The sequence below is a fragment of the Lampris incognitus genome, chromosome 3 (assembly GCF_029633865.1).
Source record: "Lampris incognitus isolate fLamInc1 chromosome 3, fLamInc1.hap2, whole genome shotgun sequence".
In the NCBI taxonomy this organism is placed as follows: Eukaryota; Metazoa; Chordata; class Actinopteri; order Lampriformes; family Lampridae; genus Lampris; species Lampris incognitus.
In genome coordinates this window covers 4,338,764-4,362,309 of record NC_079213.1, presented here as the reverse complement: position 1 = coordinate 4,362,309, position 23,546 = coordinate 4,338,764, and the positions used below count along the sequence as shown (strand labels likewise).

General features: G+C 47.6%; 1 protein-coding gene across 1 annotated transcript in view; it reads left to right on the top strand.

Annotated features, from left to right (window-relative positions):
- The window catches only part of LOC130109066 (receptor-type tyrosine-protein phosphatase zeta-like), a 56,691-nt gene extending 37,142 nt beyond the window's left edge, over positions 1-19,549 (top strand). Inside the window, exons 18-31 of the mRNA XM_056275785.1 lie at positions 1,480-1,576; positions 3,297-3,379; positions 3,769-3,903; positions 4,662-4,802; positions 5,060-5,208; positions 5,459-5,594; positions 5,692-5,838; positions 8,015-8,108; positions 11,388-11,461; positions 11,945-12,073; positions 12,730-12,882; positions 14,280-14,422; positions 14,539-14,674; positions 19,406-19,549. Of these exons, the coding sequence (XP_056131760.1) occupies positions 1,480-1,576; positions 3,297-3,379; positions 3,769-3,903; positions 4,662-4,802; positions 5,060-5,208; positions 5,459-5,594; positions 5,692-5,838; positions 8,015-8,108; positions 11,388-11,461; positions 11,945-12,073; positions 12,730-12,882; positions 14,280-14,422; positions 14,539-14,674; positions 19,406-19,549 (1,761 nt within the window). The remainder of the gene's footprint in view (positions 1-1,479; positions 1,577-3,296; positions 3,380-3,768; positions 3,904-4,661; positions 4,803-5,059; positions 5,209-5,458; positions 5,595-5,691; positions 5,839-8,014; positions 8,109-11,387; positions 11,462-11,944; positions 12,074-12,729; positions 12,883-14,279; positions 14,423-14,538; positions 14,675-19,405) is intronic.
- The last annotated feature ends 3,997 nt before the right edge of the window (positions 19,550-23,546 follow it).

Sequence of the window (23,546 nt, the reverse complement as noted above, 5' to 3'; positions counted from 1 at the left end):
CTCAACTTTTTTCCATTTCTAATGCAGCCGTCAGTGCAACCGCACTTATTCCGTTGTGGTCATCCGTTAATTTTTTCACTGCGTATTTGTGTGGTGAAAACTTGTGTAACAGTAAAAAGCTGTACTGTGAAAACTGTATTTCTCAAGACAGGCTCGTCGTTCTTCCCACATCTTCATCAGAAAAGATCGTTTGAAATTCAGGCACATGATAAGGGTGTCCTGCAGCCCCTTCATATTTCAAATGTGACCATTCTCCCACAGTAAAAACTCACCTGGTCTCTTGTCAGTACATGTGCTGTAGGTCTCGAGAGCTGACCGAACTATACGTCCTCTTTGTCCCTCCACACAGCATGTCTAGAAACAAGCAAAACCACCGAACATGTTTAGAAAACATCGCCAAATGGAAAACAGTTATGTGAAAGTGGGGTTTTTTTTATCCTTGGGAAATTTTTTTAAAAGTACAAGATATCAGTAAATGTTTTTTTTTTTGTGCCTTTTTCTCCCCAACTGTATCCGGCCAGGGCGGCACGGTGGTGGAGTGGTTAGCGCGGTCACTTCACAGCAATAAGGTCCTGGGTTCGAACCCCAGGGTAGTCCAACCTTGGGGGTCGCCCCGGGTCATCCTGTGTGTGGAGTTTGCATGTTCTCCCCGTGTCTGCGTGGGTTTCCTCCGGGTGCTCCGGATTCCTCCCACAGTCCAAAGACATGTAGGTCAGGTGACTCAGCCGTACTAATTAGTCCCCAGGTGTGAATGTGTGTGTGTGTGTGTGTGTGTGTGTGTGTGTGTGTGTGTGTGTGGGCCCTGTGACGACCTGGCGGCCTGTCCAGGGTGTCTCCCTGCCTGCCACCCAATGACTGCTGGGATAGGCTCCAGCATCCCCGCGACCCTGAGAGCAGGATAAGCAGTTTGGATATTGGATGAATGTATTCGGTCAATTACTCCACTCTTCCAAGCCGTCCCAGTCGCTGCTCCACCCCCTCTGCCGATCCGGGGAGAGCTGCAGACTACCACATGCCTCCTCCCATACATGTGGAGTCAGTCGCCAGCTGCTTCTTTTCACCTGACAGTGAGGAGTTTCACCAGGGGGGCGTAGTGCATGGGAGGATCACATTGTTCCCCCCAATCCCCCCCCGAACAGGCACCCCAACTGACCAGAGGAGGCGCTAGTGCAGCGTCCAGGACGCATACCCACATCCAGCTTCCCACCTGCATACACGGCCAATTGTGTCTGTAGGAATGCCCGATCAAGCCGGAGGTAACATGGGGGTTCGAACTGGCGATCCCGGAGTTGGTAGGCAACGGAATAGACCGCTACGCTACCCGGACATCCCTCAGTAACTGTTTCAATGAAAAGGTTAAGGAGTTTTTAGAGAAGCAACTCGCCATTACCAGGACAGTGAAGATGGATGAAGTATATGAGTGTGTTCGCTGTTGGTTTTAGACACTGTGTAATAGCTTTGTGTTGTGTTGTGTTGTAGGAGGTGCAGGTGTGTACGGTGGACATGGGCATCACCACAGACAGCTCCAACCACCCCGACAACAAGAGTAAGAACCGCTACATCAATATACTCGCCTGTAAGTGAACAGCATTTCACCACCCGAAACCTTCACAAGTTCTGTGGATTTGCATGCAGTCACACGTCTTAAGACAATATCTGGTCCATGGCCACCCAAATCATCAGCATTGTTTAGTTGCTCATTTGGATGGTCGATGTCTGGTAGGACTTTGCCAGGAAAAATGATCAGGTGCATAGTATTTTCTATCTTCATCATAGCAGCCAAACGAGACAGAAGAAGACAGGTGGTGTTGAGTTTGGAGAAGTTGTTGTGTCTAACAGGCAGATGTGACAGAACAAGCTGGTAGAAGACCTTCACCAAAAGATAGTACTACATCAATAAGTAAAACTCAGGTTCAACCAGGTTTTCTGTTTGTTTCCTGCTGACTCTCATTCAGTCTGGATGGAGCTCTGGCATTTTCCTGACTGGGATCACAAGTTAAACAAAAGTGCTGAACTTGAAGATTTAAGCTTTGAATCACTCAGAATCTCTAAAGTTAAAGAGCTTTGCTGTACAGTGAGATGTCCTGCGTTTAAAGAAACACTGACTGGAAAATTCGAACAAACTATGATCACTTTTAAACAATAAGGTCCGCGGTGGCGTAGCGGTCTAAGCATCGGCTTGGTGTCGATGCAGTTGCCCACTGGGGACTGGGGTTCGCGCCCCGGTCTCGTCAGATCCGACTATGGCCGGACTCGATGAAGCAGCAATCATTGGCAACGCTGTCTTCGGGAGGGGGGCGGAGTCGGCTTGTGTTCGTCATGTGAATGCGTCTCTGTGTGTGTCGGAAAAACAGTGGTTCGGCTTGGATTCGCCTTGTCACGAAAGTGGGGAGGCGCTTTCCTTCGAGACTGCCGGCCGGAGAGATGCAGTTGGCGAACGCATGCAATACGAGGGTGGGTGTTTGAATTAAAATAGGGATCAAATGGCCACTAAATTGGGAGAAAAAAGGGAAAAATCAGAAATAGATTTATAAAAAAAAAAAAAAAACAATAAGGTATTTTATTTCTTTATATCTCTGAATTACAACTGCTTCAGTCAGGGGTTTTTTTTCTCTCCCCAATTGTATCTGGTGGCCAATTACCCCACTCTTCCAAGCCATCCCGGTCACTGCTCCACCCCCTCTGCCAATCTGGGGAGGGCTGCAGACTACCACATGCCTCCTCTGATCCATGTGGAGTCACCAGCCACTTCTTTTCACCTGACAGTGAGTAGTTTCGCCAGGGGGATGTAGTGCGTGGGAGGATCAAGCTATTCCCCCCAGTTCCCCCTCCCTGCCCCGGACAGGCGACCCGACCGACCAGAGGAGGTACTAGTGCAGCGACCAGGACACATACCCACATCCGGCTTCCCACCCGCAGACATGGCCAATTGTGTCTGTCGGGACGCCTGACCAAACCGGAGCTAACATAGGGATTCGAACCGTCGATCCTCATGTTGGTAGGCAACGGAATAGACCGCTACGCTACCCGGATGCCCCAGTCAGGGGTTTTAGTGCCAACTCTTAGTAGTGTTAGTAAAGACAGGGTGCTGTATCCTGTGATGATATTAAGTACATGCACTTCCTAATGCATGTTTAATATATTGCATTTTGAAAAAGATCTCCATTACTCATCAGTAATAATAATGGTGGTGGCAGTGTTAGTTTCACCATAAGCTAGTTTTGTTATTGTGTAGTGGCTCACAATGCAAACAAACAATGGGAAAAGTAAGCGAAACATTCTTCCTCCTCTTCAAGACGACCACAGTCGAGTGAAGCTGTGTAACAGTCTGGACAGAGATGGAAAAGCAGAAGACTACATCAACGCCAACTTTGTTGACGTGAGTAATGACAACTGCTGTCATGCTGTCCCCTCAGTTTGATAGACAGAACTAGTCCAGGTTAATCTAGACCAGCCTAAAAACTCTAAAGCAAAGTCAAAACCCATTCATTCGGTACTTACCCTTACCACTTGCATACATACATAATATAACACAGGTATGTAGTAGACATACACACGCTGTACTTGTGTAGCAGTAACTGATTTACATTCATCTCCACACATGCATGCTTAGCCTATGTGGAGGGGAAAGTTTCTTTTTGTCACTTTTAACTTGCTCTCATGTAAAACCCATTGCGTGGCTTTTTGCACTGCTGCCCGTGTCCATGCAAACAAAGTTCATCACCCCGTCGAGGGACTGATTTTCTGGCCGTCCGTCCGTCTGTTCAGGGTTACGAGCGAACGAGGGCGTATATCGCATCCCAGGGTCCACTGAGGGCGGGAAGGGAAGACTTCTGGAGAATGATCTGGCAGCAGAACGTCGGCCTCATCATCATGATCACCAACCTCAAAGAGAAAGGACGGGTGAGCGGTCATGCTAACAAGGTGCTAACGCTAACACGTGCAAACCCAGCAGGGCCTATATTGAAAAGACGACGTGATTGTCCGGACGTCTTGCCTTTGGTTCAGAAAAGAGACACTTATTCGTCCAGCCTTCACTCAACCCTCTTTCTTTCATCTCGCCACTCATCACTTCATTCTTCATTACATTACGTTACGTTACGTTACGTTACATTACAGTCATTTAGCCGACGCTTTTCTCCAAAGCGACTTAGCAGAAGTGCATTTTCTTCAGGCACTTTTTCCACTTTGTTCTATCACTGTTTCATCTCTCATAAAATAAACCTCATCTCATAATAAGTTTCACCCCCCCCCCACACACACACACTAACAGGGTAAAGAAAAATGTTAAACACCAATCCCCGTACTGTGATTTATCAGTTTTAGAAATACAGTAAAATACAGACAATTCTGACTTCAACAGTGCACAGTAGAACCATCCATCCATCCATTATCCAAACCACTTATCCTGCTCTCAGGGTCGCGGGCACGGTAGAACCAGTAGTTTTTAAACTAAATGTTTTGTGTACACACCAAACACTTCAGAGTGTGTTGAGACAAACAACTTAAATGTCTCAGCTGTTAACTTAAGTGACTTCTAAAAGCTTCTTCCAAGCGATTCATCTTTGGGGCGGAGCCAGCAAGCAGCGGTGTTTCAGAATCGTGCATCTCTAAGCCCCGCCCTTCTGTGTGGCTTCCGCTCTCTGTTATCATTTCTCCAGATCAAATGTGACCAGTACTGGCCTGAGGAGAACCAGGAAGACTACGGTCCATATCAGGTCACTCTGAAAAGCACCAACACCCTGGCCTACTACACGTTACGAACCTTCACTGTGAGAGATACCAGCAACAAGGCACAGCAGGTACACGCACAGACACACACACATAAGTAAGTGCAGCACAATGGATAGAACAAGGTATTAATTCTGTTAGGCTTAGGGGTGTCATTCCCACTGGGGCCATATTAGCAGAACTGTACAACCCTCATTGTACTGCAAGACACAGGATAAAAGCTGCAGGATCAACACATGTAATTACATTTACACGTTCTCTCTCACTCTCTCTCACACACACACACACACACAGTCTAAATCCCAGTGATTCCCCCCAGGTGTCCCAGAGGTGTGAGGATCACACAGTTCTCCAATACCACTACACCCAGTGGCCCGACATGGGCGTTCCAGAATACACCCTGCCGGTCCTGTCCTTCATCAGAACATCATCTCGGGCCAGAACGCATGAGATGGGACCTGTGCTGGTACACTGCAGGTAGATCTGTGTGTGTGTGTGTGTGTGTGTGTGTGTGTGTGTGTGTGTGTGTGTGTGTGTGTGTGTGTGTGTGTGTGTTAAGTGTTTGTAGAAATGCCCATCATAAACAGTATGCTACAGGAAAATCATTTAACATTGTGTCACAGCTTTCTGTCTCTCACTTCATGCATTACCATCCTTGTTTCTGAGAGGAAATTGCTGCCATACAACAGCTTTTTGGGTGTGTGTGTGTGTGTGTTTATGAACATAGTGCTGGTGTGGGCAGAACGGGAACATACATAGTGATAGACAGTATGCTGCAGCAGATCCAGGATCAGGGGACAGTCAACGTCCTTGGCTTCCTTAAACACGTGCGAACACAGAGGAATTTCCTGGTTCAAACTGAGGTCAACACTCACACACAAGCACTCTTACACATATGAGATGGACAGATGTACTTGTCTGTTAGTCTGTCATTCACTGCTTTTCTCTCTGCCTCTCTAGGAGCAGTATGTGTTCATCCATGATGTCCTGGTCGAGGCCATCTTGAGCAGGGATACTTTCGTGACCTCTGACTTCCTCCATGCCTACGTGTCAGACCTCCTCATACCCGGGGCTTTGGGCAGGACACGCATGGACAAGCAGTTTAAGGTAAGAGGGCATCAGTTCGCTCTCACTCACGGAGAGAACTTCTCCCGTATCATCATATATCCCATCCAGTACCTCCAGGATTTCACAATGTCGCCATCGCAACAGTTAACGCAAATTCAACCACTCCCCGTGAATTCTGCATGACGTTGCAATTTTGTCCGCAACTTTTCACCAATCATAGCAGTCCCCCGCACAAAACGCTGAGCAGGTGCTGAAAGAGTCAAGGTGAGGTAGAGTCAATATGCATAGTTAGTGGTAAGGTTGGTGTAGTATAAATCACAAAGTGATAGAGACGTGCGTGTGAGATAAAGTAAATAGTTTAGGAATAAAAAGGTCTCAAAAAATCTCAACTATTTTTGCCATTTTCAGTTGCTCCTACAGTTTCATTGCAAAAAAATGCTTAAAAACATTGCAACATGCGTTATGACCGGAACATAGGTTCGGTTTACAAGTCGATAGCATCACAACATTTATGCAACATTTCCATATTAAACACGGCACATATTTTCCTCTCATGAACATATTAAAAACGTTACAACTCACCAACATCACTAAATCAGTGGGAGGCCATGGGTTTGTTTCCCTGCAACAAGACGGTCATGACATGCAAGTCATCGGTCGCGATAAAGTCATATTTTAGGTACCACTTGTATTTCCTTTTGAAGGAAGCTTTTTCCTCCAGTCTCAGCCTCTGTGTTATCCTCATCGTTGGACCTTTCATCTTTCATCTCCCCTCCCTCTTCCAAAGAAACGCTCAAGCAGCGGTTGTTTTTTGCTCATGGTAGCTAGCTAGTTAGTTAGCTAGCTGCAACATGCACATCGAGTAGGTAAGTGGGTGATGAGCGACTGATGACCTCGCGTGCGCTGCGTTACTCAAGTTAAACGTCAGCATCCTCATCCTGCTGTGGGCCTGACAGGAAATGGTGAGGAAAGGTGCAGCACAGACAGTCAGTCTGTGCCAAGTCAGCGTAATGACCACACAAACAGCCTAAAATGTTAAGTTTATTATTCAGGTTTTTGGTTTTTGTTGCCGGATCATATCGTTTCCTCGCGGCCCGGTAGCAGATGCTTTGCAGCCCGGTGGTTGGGGACCGCTGATGTAATATACAACATCAATAGATAAAACTACAAACGCATCCATGTTTTTGATATCTATGGATAATGTACTTAAATACTGATATAAGGTAAGGACATTTGTTTACATATAAATCGTCAAGATTAACACTTCAACTTTGACTTTGACGGGTGTCTGGGTGGCGTAGCGGTCTGTTCCGTTGCCTGGCAACCAAGAGGAGCAGCGACCAGGACGACTCGGAAGAGTGGGGTAATTGGCCGGATACAACTGGGGAGAAAAAGAGGGGAAAAATCCAAACAAAACAAAAAAAAAACTTTGAATTTGACAAAAAGATTTTGGCGGTTTGATGAAACATTCTGACAATAATGAATAAACGATCCTGAGCCTTCGCTGCTTTTAAAATTCGCTGGGCGTCCGAGTGGCATAGCGGTCTATTCCATTGCCTACCAACACAGGGATCGCTAGTTCAAATCCCTGTGTTACCTCCAGCTGGGTCAGGCGTCCCTACAGACACAATTGGCCATGTCTGGGTGTGGGAAGCCAGAGATGTGGGTATGTGTCCTGGTCGCTGCACTAGCGCCTCCTCTGGTTGGTCGGGGCGCCTGTCCGGGGGGGGGGGGATAGCGTGGTCTTCCCATACGATACATCCCCCTGGTGAAACTCCTCACTGTCAGGTGAAAAGAAGTGGCTGGCGACTCCATGTGTCGGAGGAGGCATGTGGTAGTCTGCAGCCCTCCCCGGATCAGCAGAGGGGGCGGAGCAGAGACCGGGACGGCTCGGCAGAGCGGTTAAAGAAAAGAAATTCTCTTGCTAATCTACATTTTTGATGTAGAGTTTCATAGTTGTCAGGGTCACTGTCTGGGTAGCCTTCCTGTCAAACAAACCTTTAACTCTTATTTTTCGGGATCGGTGCATAGGAACAAAAAATGTCTCTTCAGTCTTGTTGCGATAAAATGTATATTGTAAAATAAAACCTGCTACCAGCTCCTCCATCACATTACCTCTGGAGCCCTCTGCTCCCGAAGTCTGGTTCTGTCAGTGTGTACATTGATTGTGTTGCGGTCTCCTAAACTTGAACATCAACCTGCTGTGGTGTTTCAGTTGATCAGCCAGCGTCAGGCCAAGCATGCCGACTACAGCACCGCCCTGAGAGACGGCAACGCAGAGAGAAACCGAGCCAGGGCCCTCATGCCTGGTAAGGAAGGCACACATGTCTAAACACACACACACACACACACACACACACACACACACACACACACACACACACACACACACACACACACACACACACAGAAGAGCTTACAAGGAGCGAGACAGTGGAGTACTCGCTACTTAAAAGATCTGTCGGGCTTCCCATACATGACAGGACTGTCAGAACCACTGAGTCTTAGAAGGCTGACACAGAGGTTTAATACAAGTAAGTTCATTTTTCGGTCATAGTACCCGCCCCCCCCCACACACACACACACAATATGATTTCACAAAGACTGGGAGTCGTTTGGCATCGCACAATTTGTGACATTAATGTTAAATGTTCACTCCTCACTGGTTTCAGTGTGTTTCAGCCAGTAAGGTACAATAAAACCTTTACAGTCGGTCAGCTACTGAAGAACCAAGCTCGTTGACTGCTAACAGCAAATCATGACACAGAACACACAAGTTAGAGCTGCAGCAAAAGGCAAACACACTCATCATGCATGCTTTTATTGTCAAAAGGTCCAAGACAAGTAAACAAATATCAATGAGTCCAAGACCACCTCACATCAGACCGGAGCTGATGACATGAGCATTTCTCAAACTACTGTGTAAGAGTAAACAAAAGAAAAGAAAAGCAAAGATAAATCAGCTACTATATGAAGATGGGGCCCGGTCATTTAAAGCGTTCAAGGTCAGTAGCTTGTTCTAATTAAAACCACTTGAGTTTGTGAGTCACAGAAAGGTGAATCAGTTCATCTGGACAAAACGTTTCATCATCATCTAAGTGACCTCTTCAGTCTCAGCTGACCGCAGGTACCCCACCCTTATAAACAATACAGTGGCCTAACGACCCAAACCAGGGATCAGTTTCATATGCAAATATGGGTGTGACCATTAACTAGAGTTACAATGGCCATGTGTACTGTTCACAGAGGATTGGGGGATATTTGCAATCACAGTATTTTAAGATGGTGACAGATGTACTCTTACCCCCCCCCCCTTCAGTTCAGCGATGGTCGTTCCTTCTTCACACAGATGGCCTCTTTGACTCCCCGTTCAAACCAGCGTTCCTCCCTACCAAGGAGGTGCACATCCTCGTCCCTGAAAGAGTGGCCACTGGCCTGTAGATGGTGTAGACTGTGGAGTCCTGGTCTGATGTGGTAGTTCTCCTGTGTTGTGCCATCCTCTTGGCCAGCGTCTGTTTGGTTTCCCCGACGTACAAGCCACGGCAATCCTTCCGCCACTTAACAGCGCACACTATATTGTTCCGTTTGTGCCGGGCGACCCGATATCTTGGGGTGAACCAACTTCTGGGGCAGTGTGTTTTGGAGTTTGAAAGCAACTGAGATGCGGTGTTTGGAAAATACGCGTCTCAGCTGTTCCGACACTCCCACCACATACAGAATCACCACTGGTTTACACTTAGACAGCTGTTGTCCTCCTCCTCTCTTCGATCGGCTGGTGCACTCACTGTCTGGGCGTCTTCCTGGCTTTGACAAATGCCCGGTTAGGATAACCACACTTAACCAGGGCCTGTTTAATGTGGGGGTTCTCCCCTTCCCGGCCGCTGTGTCGGTGGGGACGTTGTCAGCTCAGCGGTACAGCATCCTGATAACTCCTAGTTTTTGCTCCAGTGGATGATGAGAGTCAAACCTTAAGTACTGACCAGTATGTGTTGGTTTACGGTAAGCGACAATCAAATGTCCCCAATCATCAATAGGTATTTCACAGTGTAAGAAGGCTAACCTGTCATGTTCCACATCCTCCCTGGTGAGCTTGATGTGGTGTCCACAGAGTTAATGTGGTCGGTGAAATGTGCTACATCCTGAGATTTAATTTTAACCCAGGTGTCATCCACCTATCTAAACCAATGGCTAGGTGGTGCCCCTGGATAGGACATCTGAGCCTCTCTTTTCCACTTCCTCCATATACAAGTTGGCCACTATAGGTGAGACTGGGGAACCCATAGGGCCCCCATGCCTCTGCCTATAGTACTGCCCCCTGTATGTGAAGTACATGGATTTAAGGCCCAGCTTCAGGAGCAGACACGTGTTAAGGGTGGTGCTATTGCTAAGGGTGGGGTCGTTTTGTAATTTCATATGGACTACCTCCACTGCCTCATCAGCAGGAACGCATGTGAAGAGAGACTTAACATCACAAGAGGCCATTGTTTCATCCTCCTCCATAATGATGTCCTTCACCTTATCCACAACATCCATAGTGTTCTGCATGTGATGTTCATTACTGCCTACCAACGGGTTAAGAAGAGATGCCAGAACTTAAGAGATGTTATAGGTCACTGAGTTGATCATACTAACAACAGGCCGTAATGGCACATCCTGTTTATGTATCTTAGGTAACCCATACAGACTAGGTGTAGCGCCCCCTGGGTATAATCTATGGAACTAAATTCTGTCATTAGCATTGTCCCGTTCTATCACCTTTTTCTGGTAACCACTGCCCGGATCTGGTTTCAGGGGCTCGTAAGTATTCATGCCACCAAATAGCGTCATAACTTTCTCATGACAGTCTGTCTGATTTAACACAGCAGTGCACCGGCCTTCATCGGGATGATGATGTTCTTGTCTCTGCTGATGTTGGACGGCAGCGCCTTCGCATTGCTGAGACAGGCGGAAACTTTGGTCCGCAGTTACTCCGCTTCCGGGGCCGTGATGTTGTTCTTACGGATCACTGACTCCGTAGCTGCGATCCGTTCCACTAGCGGGATTTGCCTCGGCGTGACAGAAAAATTCAGCCCCTTAACCAAGGGTGACTTTCTCCGCCTGGGCGAGTTGTCTGTCAGACAGATTCCTCACCCACTCGTCCACATTGCTGGCGTGTGTCTGGCGTCCGTCTCTGTGCGCCATTGAGGGCGCCATCCATTGTCTGCTGATGTCTCTGGCGTGCAGTAAGTAGGTCCAACGCTGCCTGGTTTCCCATCTTCCCTGTTGTGTTAGACGAGCCTTCTTCGTGTCGGAAGGTGGTTCCATCGAGACGCGGCATGAGCCTCTGCTGGATCGGCGCGTTGATGGTAAAATTAGCTCGTCTCACCAGTTGGTTCAGCAGCTGGCTCTGTGCCTTCTGGAGGATCTGGTGAGCTCGGTGGCCCTTGACTGAACATTTCACTTGCAGGCTCTTAGGTGTGATCCTGCTCAGTCTGAGGCTGACTCTCAGGTGGTTCCTGTAGTCTGCCATCTTACGCGCCGTTGAGTTTGTGAGGTTTTGCTGTTGTAATGTGTGAAGCTAACGTGTGTCTTTGTTGTGTCTCTTTCAGTGGAGCGGTCCAGAGTCTGTCTGTGTTCATCAGAATCAAACTCCACAGGCTACATCAACGCCTCCTACGTCATGGTAAGCCGGGTCCGGAGTTTGCCCCGCACAGTAAAGCAGATGGGGTCAGCTTACTCTGAGCTCTCTTTATGGAGGGGAGTGGAACTTAATCAAAATCCACAAACTGGAGATCTTTTTAGGTCATGAAATTGTTTTTTAGCGCCAATCAGTAAAGACATTAGCTGGAGTGAAATTTGTATTGGTAGACTGTCAGTTGCAGTTTCACTTCACTTGTCAATTTAAATTACTTGATGTTCTTCAACAGCCTTTCTTCCTTTACTCGTAACCATGGCCTTGTACAAATGTCATTGACCAACAATAAAAAAAAACCTCGACTTTTACCAAAAACTAACTCACATTTTGGGTTCTGACAATATGATGGATCCCGACAAGAGAATTTAGTCGGAGCAGTTTTCTGTTGCCGGTTTAAATCTTTATTGTGCATTGAATTAACGTAAGTCACTCCAGTATGTTCCATGTGGGTCAGCTGTGTTGTTTTCTCAGGGTCACCATCACAGTAAGGAGTTCATCGTGAGTCAGAAGCCTCTGAGCAGCACAGTGGCAGACTTCTGGAGAATGATCTGGGAGCACAACGTACACACCATCATCTGCCTGCCAGACACACACAATCAGGTATGACGCCAGAACACACACACACATACACACACACAGGCAAACGCAGACCAACAAGTGAATACACACACAGCATTACCAGGTTACCGGGCGTCCAGGTAGCGTAGCGGTCTGTTCCGTTGCCTACCAGCATGGGGATCGTCGGTTCAAATCCCCGTGTTACCTCCGGCTTGGTCAGGCGTCCCTACAGACACAACTGGATGTGTCTTGGTCGCTGCACTAGCGCCTCCTTTGGTCGCTTGTTCGGGGGGAGGGGGAACTGGGGGGAGTAGCGTGATCCTCCCATTTGCTACGTCCCCCTGGTGAAACTCCTCACTGTCAGGTGAAAAGAAGTGGCTGGCGACTCCACATGTATCGAAGGAGACGTGGTAGTCTGCAGCCCTCCCCGGATCGGCAGAGGGGGTGGAGCAGCGACCAGGACAGCTCGGAAGAGTGGGGTAATTTGCCGGATACAATTGGGAGGAAAGGGGGGGGGCATTACCAGGTTACCCAACACACATACAACTGCATGCAAAATTCTGCACACACACACTCAAATTCATGGATTATGAACACGCACCCTGGTTTCATCTAAGATGGTCTTTGATTTAATGAGTACAAATCCATTATGCATAAACACACACCTACACTTTTCCCACGTCTGTGCCTCTGTGCAGTGTGAGGAGGAGGAGCCATGTGTGTACTGGCCCAGTAAAGACCAGCCAATGAGCTTTGAGGCTTTCTCTGTGTCATACGCGGTGGAAGAGCACGTCTGCCTGTCCAATGACGAGAGGCTGTTGGTTCAAGAGTTCATTCTGAAGTCTACACTGGTAGTGTAAACACACACACACACACACACACACACACACACACACACACACACAAGGATCTTGTATCCAAGCTAGATTTATGTTTAAATGTTTGTGCTATTGAGCGGCAGAGTGGCGCAGTGGTTAGCGCAGTCGCCTCACAGCAAGAAGGTCCTGGGTTCGAGCCCCGAGGTAGTCCAACCTTGGCGGTCATCGCGGGACCTCCTCTGTGTGGGTTTCCTCTCACAGTCCAAAGACATGTGTTTCAGGTAAATCAGCCGTACTAAGAAAATTGTCCCTAGGTGTGTGTGTGTGTGTGCGCGTGTGTGTGTGTGTGCGCGCGTGTGTGTGTGTGTGCGCCCTGTGATGGCCTGGCGGCCTGTCCAGGGTGTCTCCCCGCCTGCTGCCCAATGACTGCTGGGATAGGCTCCAGCATCCCCACCACCCTGAGAACAGGTTAAGTGGTTTAGATGATGGATGGATGGATGTTTGTGCTGTTGTGAGCCTGTGTGTTGCATTGATGCTGACATGCACACAGGTGTTAATTCACATTTGCAAGCAACAGTCCCATGTGCCCCTAGGGGGCAGTATTGGTTTACAAAATAAGGGAGAAATCTGAATATTTAAGCAGTTAAAATAAGCAAAAGAACAACCTAGACCCATGGCATGTTTCCAGTTTTTGTTTTGTGTATTGTCTGTCTGGTCATCTTGTCATTCTTCCTCTCTTACCGTTTCGGATTTGTGTTGATTTCCTGCTATCAGACACCTGTGAGGTAAAATCAATGGAAATCTCCAAGTTTAAAACTACGATTTGAATGTGAATGGTAGCTATAATTTTTGCAAGTTTCTGAGCTCATCTCGCAGAGATGCAGATCTGATCTTTGGACAGAACTGACAGAGGGTCAACCAGTCGTGTGCTCCAAAAAAAATTCAAACAAAAAAATAATACTGTCGTATTGATTGACGTGACATCTGACCCATGGAAACACGTTTAGTTGGAAACATGTCATTGTCCAGGCTGGCTGACATTGTTTTGAGCTGGTCTTTTCAGAGTTTCAGGTCTTTCCCCGTGTCACTACCCGATCAGTACCAGAAACCTGATTTGTTCTAACCCTAACCTTAACCACATGCGTAGAACAAATCGAGTTTCCGGTACAGATCGGGGAGTTACACCCCGTTTTGAACGCTGCCAGAACTCCCAGCATGCCGACCTGCAAAAATTGAATCTGAATCTCCGCTTGGGTTGTGTTGAAACTGTGAGACGTGTCGAGAAACTTTGCGGTTGTGTGACATGTTAAGCACGACACTGCGTTAATTACAAGAAGTTATTCAAATCATCGTATCCTGGTGTACACATGCACATTTTTGGAGTCTTTGTTTCTCTCTCTCACACCCTCTCCCTGTCATCTGCCCCTCAGAATGACTATGTGTTGGGGGTGCGTCAGTATAGCGCCCCCTGCTGGCCAAACCCTGACAGTCCCATCAGGAACAGCTTTGAGCTGGTCAACACAGTCAGAGAGTTCAGCCGGAACACAGACGGACCAACTGTCGTACACGACCCGTGAGTACAAGGACAGGAACCTGAAGCAACAATCCACATGGCAGTCTGGCTGCGTGTGTGAATGTTAATATATGTGTGTGTGTGTGTGTGTGTGTGTGTGTGTGTGTGTGTGGCAGGTCGGGGGGCACCACCGCGGGGCTGTTTTGTGCTCTTACCACCTTGTCCAGTCAGTTAGAAGAGGAGGGAGCCGTGGACGTTTACCAGGTGGCTCGCATGACCAACCTGATGAGACCCGGGGTCTTCAATGATATAGTAAGTATTAGTACACACACACACACCTCCTAAATTAACCAAGCACTTTTTGCCTTTATGCATGCTCAATAATCCAGGTGAGAAAATCAAAAAGTTGAATCAGTTCATCTGGACACGTTTACTGAGAAAAATGTTTCATCACTCACCTCAGTGACCTCTTCAGTCCAAACTGACTGCAGGTGTCCCTGCCCTTATAAACAATACCGTGGCATAACGACCCGAAAACAACAATCGGTTTCATATGCAGATAGGCTTCACTATTAGCTCGAGTTTCAATGGCAATGTGACGCAGGCCAAGAGGATGACACAACACAGAAGAGCGAGCGCGTCAGGCCAGGGCTCCGCAGCCTACACCCATCTACAGGCCAGTGGCCACTCTTTTGAGGATGAGGATGTGCACTAGTGCTGCACGATCTGGTGAAAAAGTCGTATTGCGATTATTGTGGACAATATCGTGATTTGCGATTGCGATATATTGCTTGTTTTACGCAGTACCTCTTTCTGCTCGATGTCGCTGAGCTTGAATCCAAAATGTCGCCATATAACAGAGGTCACTTTTTTTGTTTTTTTTGTTGTTTTTTTTGCCGCCACTTCGTCAGCCTTAACCTGCTTGTTGTCATCGGTATCCATTTTTTCCTTCTTTCTGGGCTGCACACAGCACACCGGATAGTCATGTGACCATAGACTGCACACGCTTCACTGCCTAAACAGAGACTGATAGGTCATCTCTTAATTATTGGCATAGATATGCAGGCTGCACACACGCACATTTAATTATTTCATTAAATCGTAGCCTTTTGCGGTTATATAAATGCACAGGCTGACATTGCGATTGGATTAATTGTGCAGCACTAATGTGCACATCCTTCAGAATCATGTTTATTGGCCATGTGGGTTTGCACATACCTGGAATTTGACTCCAGTTCGTGGCTCTCAGCATACTTAACAGAATAACAACACAACAATCTTCAGATATATATACACAAGGATTTCCTTATACAGGCGATGGTGCAGAGAATATTCAGAGATGCTGCGGTAGATGTAACCTACTGAGGTAGATGGACATGACAGAGCGTACCAGTATCCACAAAATGGTTGGATTTATTTGACAGCGTTAAGCATTTATTTGAAAGACAGCCTGAAGAAAGAAACTTTTTATGATTGTTTTGGGGTACAGTGCTCTAGCGCCTGCCAGAGGGGAGGAGTTGGAACAGGTTGTGATGGGACTGCAGTGATGTTGCCTGCCCATTTCCTAAGTCTGGAGGTGTATAAGTCCTGAATGGAGGGCAGGTTTGCAACAGTGACTTTCTCTGCAGACTTAACTGTCTGTTGTAGTCTGTCCCTGTCCTGTTTGGTGGCCGAACCAAACCAGACAGTGATGGATGTGCAGAGGACAGACTGGATTATTACAGTGTGGAACTGAATCAGCAGTTCTTGAGGCAGGTTGAATTTCTTGAGCTGGCGGAGAAAGTACATCCTCTGCTGGGCCTTTTTGATGATTGTGGAACCCAGAAATCTGCAGGTTTTCACCGCAGGCATCGTGCTGTTGGGTATGGTGAGGGGGGCAGTGTTGGGGGGGCTCCTCTTGAAGTCCACTGTCATCTCCACAGTTTTGAGTGTGTTCAGCTCCAGGTTGTTGATCAGCTGGCCAGAAAGCCAGCTGATCAACCTCCTGTCTATATGCAGACTCTTCACTATCCCGGATAAGGCCAATGATGCTTGTGTCATCCGCAAACTTCAGGAGTTTAACAGGCGGGTCACCTGAGGTGCAGTTATTTGTCTAGAGGGAGAAGAGTAGAGTGGAGAGCACACATCCCTGGTGGGCACCAGTGCTGATTGTCCGGGTACTAGAAGTTATTTTGCCGAGCCTCACCAGCTGCCTTCTGTCTGTCAGGAAGTTTTTAATCCACTGGCAAATGGGGGCTGGTACAGTGAACCGGTTGAGTTTGGAGTAGAGAATATCTAGGATGATGGTGTTGAATGCTGAGCTGAAGTCCACAAACAGGACCCTTGCGTATGTCCCTGGGGAGTCAAGGTGTTGGAAGATGTAGTGTAATCCCATGTTGACTGCACCATCCACTGACCCGTTTGCTCGGTAGGCAAACTGCAGTTTAATGAGCGCTCCTGCTTGCTTACTCCTTTGGCATCTTCGTCATAGTCTGCACAGGGCTGTACCGATCAAGACTTTTGTTAAAATGTTCAATTAAAGTCGGTAAAAAAAAAGTCTTCAGTTTGTCCAGTTGACAGTGGGAGGCTTAAAAGTTCTTCCCTGCTGTATATGATCAGTGAGTGGAAACTAAACAAAAACACAGAAAGTACAATAGAGCGCAGAACCGAGGCAACCGTCCACAGCGCCATCTTGATGACGTATCCTTGGCAGGGCAGAATGCTGGTTTGAACGGGGAGTCAAAGAAGCCATCTGTGTGAAGAGGTAACACCCATCCCTGAACATCAAGATGGCGCCATGAATGGTAGCCTTGGTTCTGTGCTGTCGTACTTTTACTGTTTTTATTTATTTGTTTAGTTTCCAGCGCCCACTCACTGATCACATAAAGCGGGTTAGAACTTTTAACAGAGCAAACCTCAGTCACGAACTGCCAAAATATAGACAGCATGTTAAATGTCCCACCAGACACAAAACACTCTGGATCAATGCTGCACAATATTAAAGGACGCCTATCGCTCTGTCTCCTGTGCAGCCCTGGGCCTCTCTGATCATGGTCTGATTCATCTTATCCCAACCTACAGGCAGAAACTAAAATCTGTGGTTAAAACTGAGGAAATGGACCAGAGTCAATACTGGAGCTCCAGGCCTGCCTCGACTGGAGTGTCTTTGAGGCTGCATCTACAGATCTGGACAAACTTACTGACACTGTGACATCTTACATCAGCGTTTGTGAGGATGTGTGTGTGCCCACCAAAACCTTCTGTACCTTCAACAACAATAAGCCCTGGTTCACAGCACAACACAGGCAGCTTTGTCAGGCCAAAGAAGAGGCCTACAGGAGTAGAGAGAGGATCCGGTATAGCAAAGCCAGAAATACACTCACAAAGGAGATCAGTGGCAAAAACGTGCTACTCTGAAAAGTTGAAAAACAGGTTTTCTGCCTAAGACCCATCGTCAGTCTGGTTTGAAGGACATTACCAACTACAGGAAAGCATCCCCCCACACTGCAGGTTTGAAAAGCAAACTTTCACAACCCTCAACCTCTCCAGCTACAATACACAACCAACTGCATTCCCTGCCAGGCACAGTCCCGTCTCCACCAAACCCCTACCCGCACTCAGGGTCTGTGTTGAGGACATGCACCAGCTCTTCCAGAGACAGAAGACCAGGAAGGCACCGGGCCCGGATGGCGTGTCACCCTCCTGTCTTTAAGTCTGTGCTGACCAGCTGGCCCCTATTTTCACACTGATCTTCAGCAGATCACTGGAGCTCTGGGAAGTCCCCTCCTGCTTCAAGAGCGCCACTATCATCCCGGTCCCCAAGATCCCCCGTATCACAGGATTAAATGACTACGGGCCCATTGCCCTAACTTCTGTGGTCATGAAATCCTTCAAGAGACTGATGTTGGCCCACCTGAAAGAAATCACAAGCCCCCTGCTTGACCCTCTGCTCAACCCCCTGCAGTTTGCCTACCGAGCAAACAGGTCATGGGATTACGCTATATCTTCCAACAGCTCGACTCCCCAGGGACGTATGTAAGGGTCCTGTTTGTGGACTTCAGCTCACTGTACCAGCCCCCATCTGCCATTGGGTTAAAAACTTCCTGACAGACAGGAGGCACCTGGTGAGGCTGAGGAAAATCACATCCAGCAACCAGACAATCAACACTGGCGTCCCCCCCAGGGATGTTTCGAACGTTGATTAATATACATCGTCCCTTCCCAAATAAACGTAAAAAAGTTAATGGTCATGCCTATTTGCATATGAAACCTACTGTTGGTTTTGGTCGTTATGCAACTGTATTGTTTGTAAGGGTGGAGATACCTGCAGTCAGTTGAGACGAACTGACTCCCCTTTCCGTCATAAACACTCAGCTAACCCAGCAAGCTTGAAATCTTCTGACTGGTTAGTTCAGAGTTTACACCAAGATGAGCTGGACTTTACTTGACTTTCGAAATTCCTCCGCCCTGAAAAACAAAACAAAAAGCACCGTTTCCTCAAACGAATGACAATATATCCACTTGATAACTTCAGCTGACGCATCCTGTTCGCTCCTATCTAATGAAAAGCATTGGTCGCTCACACGGACTCAATAGTCAAACTAACGATTTGTTCATGCTCCCCCTCCTTCACCACCTCCTTCACCTCTCTCTCTCTCTGAATTGATCTTGGGTTCTATGATGGAAGTTGAACTCTCCAGAGGTGGACAGCCCGGCTTCAGAAAGTAGAAGTCCTGCCATGTATTTGTTCCACCCATACACTGCACCCGCTGAATTTAATTAGCACAATGCTTCAGCCAGGTAGCGTGACATCACCTTGTTTAGTGAAAGGCTAGAACAAATACATGGTCGGGCTTTTACTTTCTGAAGCCGGGGTGTCCACCTCTGCATGTATATATCAGCAACCACAGGTGGACAACCCGGCTTCAGAAAGCCGGGGTGTCCACCTCTGGAACTCTCCTTGTGCATGTTAATATGACGGAGTCACTATGTTTACTGATGTCCTTGTTAACGTTTGTTTCTCGTTAAATAATGAGGCGTTGTAAATTTGAATTCTCTCTCTAGGAGCAGTATCAGTATCTGTACCGGGCCGTGTTGAGTCTGGTGAGCAGTCAGGAGGACCAGCGAGCCCTTCACTCCCCAGAAACCAATGGATCCGTACCGCTAGGCGAGACCAACATCGCCGAGAGCCTGGAGTCACTCATGTAGACATACACACATACGTAGATGCAAGAATTAAAACACACACACACACACACACACACACACACACACACACACACACACACACACACACACACACACAGATAGGTGACACATTAAAGTAAAAACCTGAATATTTGACCCCCACAGTAAGGGGGTCTGGGGGTATGTTAGGTTGGGGGGGGGCATTTTCCTGGCACGGTTTGGGTCCACTTGTCCCCTTAGAGGGAAGGGTCACTGCAAATCAATACAAAGTTATTCTGAGTGACCACCTCCATCCTATGATGAGACATCTCTATCCTGATGGGAGTGGTCTCTCCCAGGATGACAATGCCCCCATCCACAGGGCACGAGGGGTCACTGAGTGGTATGATGAGTATGAAAATGATGTAAATCACGTGCTATGGCCTTCAGAGTCACCAGATCTCAACCCAGCTGAACACCTATGGGACATTTTAGACCGAGGTGTTGGACAGCACTCTCCACCACCATAATCAAACACCAGGTGAAGGACTGTCCTCTGGAAGAAAGGTGTTCATCCCTCCAGGAGAGTTCAGACAATCTGACAAGGAGCGCTGAAGCTGTTCTGGAGGCTCGTGGTGCCCCAACACCTTACTGAGACACTTTCTGTTGGTTTTTCCTTTCATTTGCCACCCATCTGAATACACACACACACACACACTCACACACATCCATCTATCCAAACAGTTGTACACATATGTGGACACATGCACACACTATCAGAAAAATACACACACATGCATATGCACTTAAAGGCACTTGCCACATGATCAAACACACACACACACACACACACACACACACACACACACACACACACACACACACACACATTCACTGTTACGATGTAGTGAACCAATAAAGGAGACAACCTTCCTGAAACGAGAGGCGGCGGCCATCACTGCCTCTCTGATGGCAAAAGCTACGAACCTTCCTCTGTGGTTGTGGCCATTGCTGGTCACCATGGCGACAGATGTGAGAGGACCAACCAGACCGGACATCAGCAGTGACTGTTTTTGTCATTTTAAAATGTCTGAATTCATATTCAAGGGCAACTGGTTGCCAAAATTGACTGGGGTCTACAGTGGACCACCTGAACTCGAACAGGAGGGGTGGAAGTGATGGGGACTAAACAACAGAGGTACTTGTGATTTTAAAAAAGGCTTGTGATGATAAAAAAAAAGTTAATTCAGAGATAACTTGTAAAGTGCTCTGATTAATCCAGAGACTATTTGATGAAAAACCCATTTATCTCATTTTCGCCCCGCTCCATCCTTTATCGTTTATCAGTACAGCAAAATGGTTTGTTTAAGGTGAGCAGTAAAAAGATACCAGTAATGAAAGTTTCCTGATTTGATGCAGAGGATGTGAAACCCCCCGCAGAAAGCAAGTAAATTAAAACGTGATAAAGATTCTAGTGTTGCAATATGAGTGACTTGTTACTTTGCCTGTTTATCGTACCGAAGTCACAAGCGTCAGGTCTGCCTTTAATGTCTGACCTCATCACTTCCAGCCCTCATAGGTGATCTTGTGTTCAGGTCTCCACGTAGCTGCTGCCATGGTCCCGGTACTCTGTGCCTTTTGTAATTCTTGTTCTTGTACTCGGAACCTGTTTAGATACAACGGCTGGGCGACTAATATGCCAAAATAATGACCTGTGACCTTTTGTCTATTATTTTTTTCCTTAATGGCAACCACTGTTTTGCTGCACTCCAGCATCTCCGGGTTTGGGTGGGACATAACCGAGTTTGTCTGAGCCACCTTGGTGAATACAGGAAACTCATATTTTTAGTGTAATTTGAGATTTGGTGCAACACCCAAGACAGTACTACTGAGACGTTAGGCCCTTTAACGTAATTGTAAATAAGTTACTTTTAACAAATGAGGTTACTTTACAGCTGTGTTCCATTACAACACATTCTTACACGTAGCGCCACACCTGTAAGTGCTGCTAAAGTTTAGTCCCAGCGTTAGATTTCTGAATATGACTTTACATTTTTATACAATTTTGAGCATTTGCATTGGCTTTGCCCTTACCGGGAATCATGTGGTTTGATGCTGGAGACACAGTCACTGAACCAGAGTCTCTATTGCTTCTTCTTAATGTCCCACTCCTCGTCACACCGTAGCGCTTCTGTCCGGCTCATCCCCCCGGGGACGCAAATCCACACAAATCAAAAGGGATGGAAAGCTATGAAGGGGAACCCAAGCCAGGTCTGACTGCTGTAACACCTGGGAAATGAAGTGATGTGTCTGAAACGGGGAAAACAAAAACAAACCTCGTAGCTCTTTCTAATGTAAATAGCCCCGTATACGTCAAAAGGCCAAATTATGTTTATACTTCTATATATTTTCTATTTTACTATGAAAATGTTTTTCTAGTCATTTACAAATATATAACTGTGTGAACTCAATTTGATAATTTTAGCAGGAAATATTGATCAATATTGTTCACAGAAATAATGGATGTTTTCTCCTTTTTTTTATGTTATCTTTGTGACCACGCCAGGTGGGGACTAAATGCCCTGACCTTCCTTCCGGCCATATACTGCCACAGTATGTATAGCAACAGACCCAATCAACACGATTAAACATCGGGTTTAACCCTCACTTATAGTTTGAACTCACTGGTCCAGTTTGTGGTGTTGTTTTCTGCCGCCTAGTGGCTGCTGGGAGGAGAAGCGGTTTGGATAATGGATGAATGTTTTCTAAGAAGGAAGTCCCCCCCCCCCTTTCTCCCCAGTTGTACTTGGCCAATTACCCTACTCTTCACATCCGGCTTCCCACCCGCAGACACGCCCAGTTCCCCCTTCGCTAAGGCCCGCCCCCCCTTGGTTACTGTTGCTAAGCGCGTCAAGCTTTAACATGACGTTACGATTAATAAAAGCGACGACTTACCTTGCAGCAGACAAAGCTCGGCTTGTTGCGCTTTGAGGGGGTCGACTGGACTTGAGGACGTCCACCGAGCTTCATCCACGGCCTACACGTTTCAGGGGGTTGGAAACGTGCACCTCCTTCCAGCCTCCCCGGGTGACGAGTGTCGCTGTTACGAGCGACCCCGGCACAACGTTTAGCCACAGCTGGCTGAAAGTCCGCGAAGCCACCTGGAAGACGAGGATAAGCTGAACCTTTTGCGTCGGGGTCAACGGAGCGCCGCCATGAATGTGTCGGAGCCCCTCCTATGCGGCGCTGCGACTGGCCAGTCGGCGTTTCGGGGGCGTGGCTTAGCGAAGGGCCAATCGCGTCTGTAGAGACGCCCGACCAAGCCGGAGGTAACGCGGGGATTCGAATCGCCGACCCCCGTGTTGGTAGGCAACGGAATAGACCGCTACGCTACCCGGGCGCCCCCCCAGAAGGGGCTCACTTAACTGAACCCCAAAACAGGGAACTGACCTGGCGCTCTGCTATTGGTTGGCTGGTGGTGCCAGGTGATGTCACTTCCTGTAAGGTGCAATACCACCGACCAGCCAGGTCAGTCCCCTGTTTTGTATCCCACAGATTCGGGGGTAGGGGGCTTAGTAATTCTTTAAAGGATTGTCCCGATAGGTGTTCTGGGGTCCAGATGAACTGTTACGATCGGCGGTTCTCAATCAGGTCCTCGGGTAGCACCTGTACTGCTGGGTTTCTACCCTAGCAGGCACTTCTTTCATTCGCCACTTGTTTGTCGGCGTCCAATCAGGGAGGTGTGACACCTGGAACAGCGGGTGGATGTAATGAGCTACCCGGTGGGGCAGAAGATCAGCGGTAATGCTGGTACCTGAGGAACTGCTGGTCTGCACCGCGTCACAAACCCCTGGATTATTCCGCTCTGAAGAATTGTCAAAAATATTCCGAGTCGAATGAAAGTTTTGCTTGTGGCGAAGACGCGGCAACCATTAAGGTGCGTCCAGAGGAGGTGAATCAAGTGCAGCTGGACTTGGTGTATATCCGTGAGGACGTTTCGCCTCTCATCCAAGAAGCTTCCTCAGTTCTGCCTTCCTGA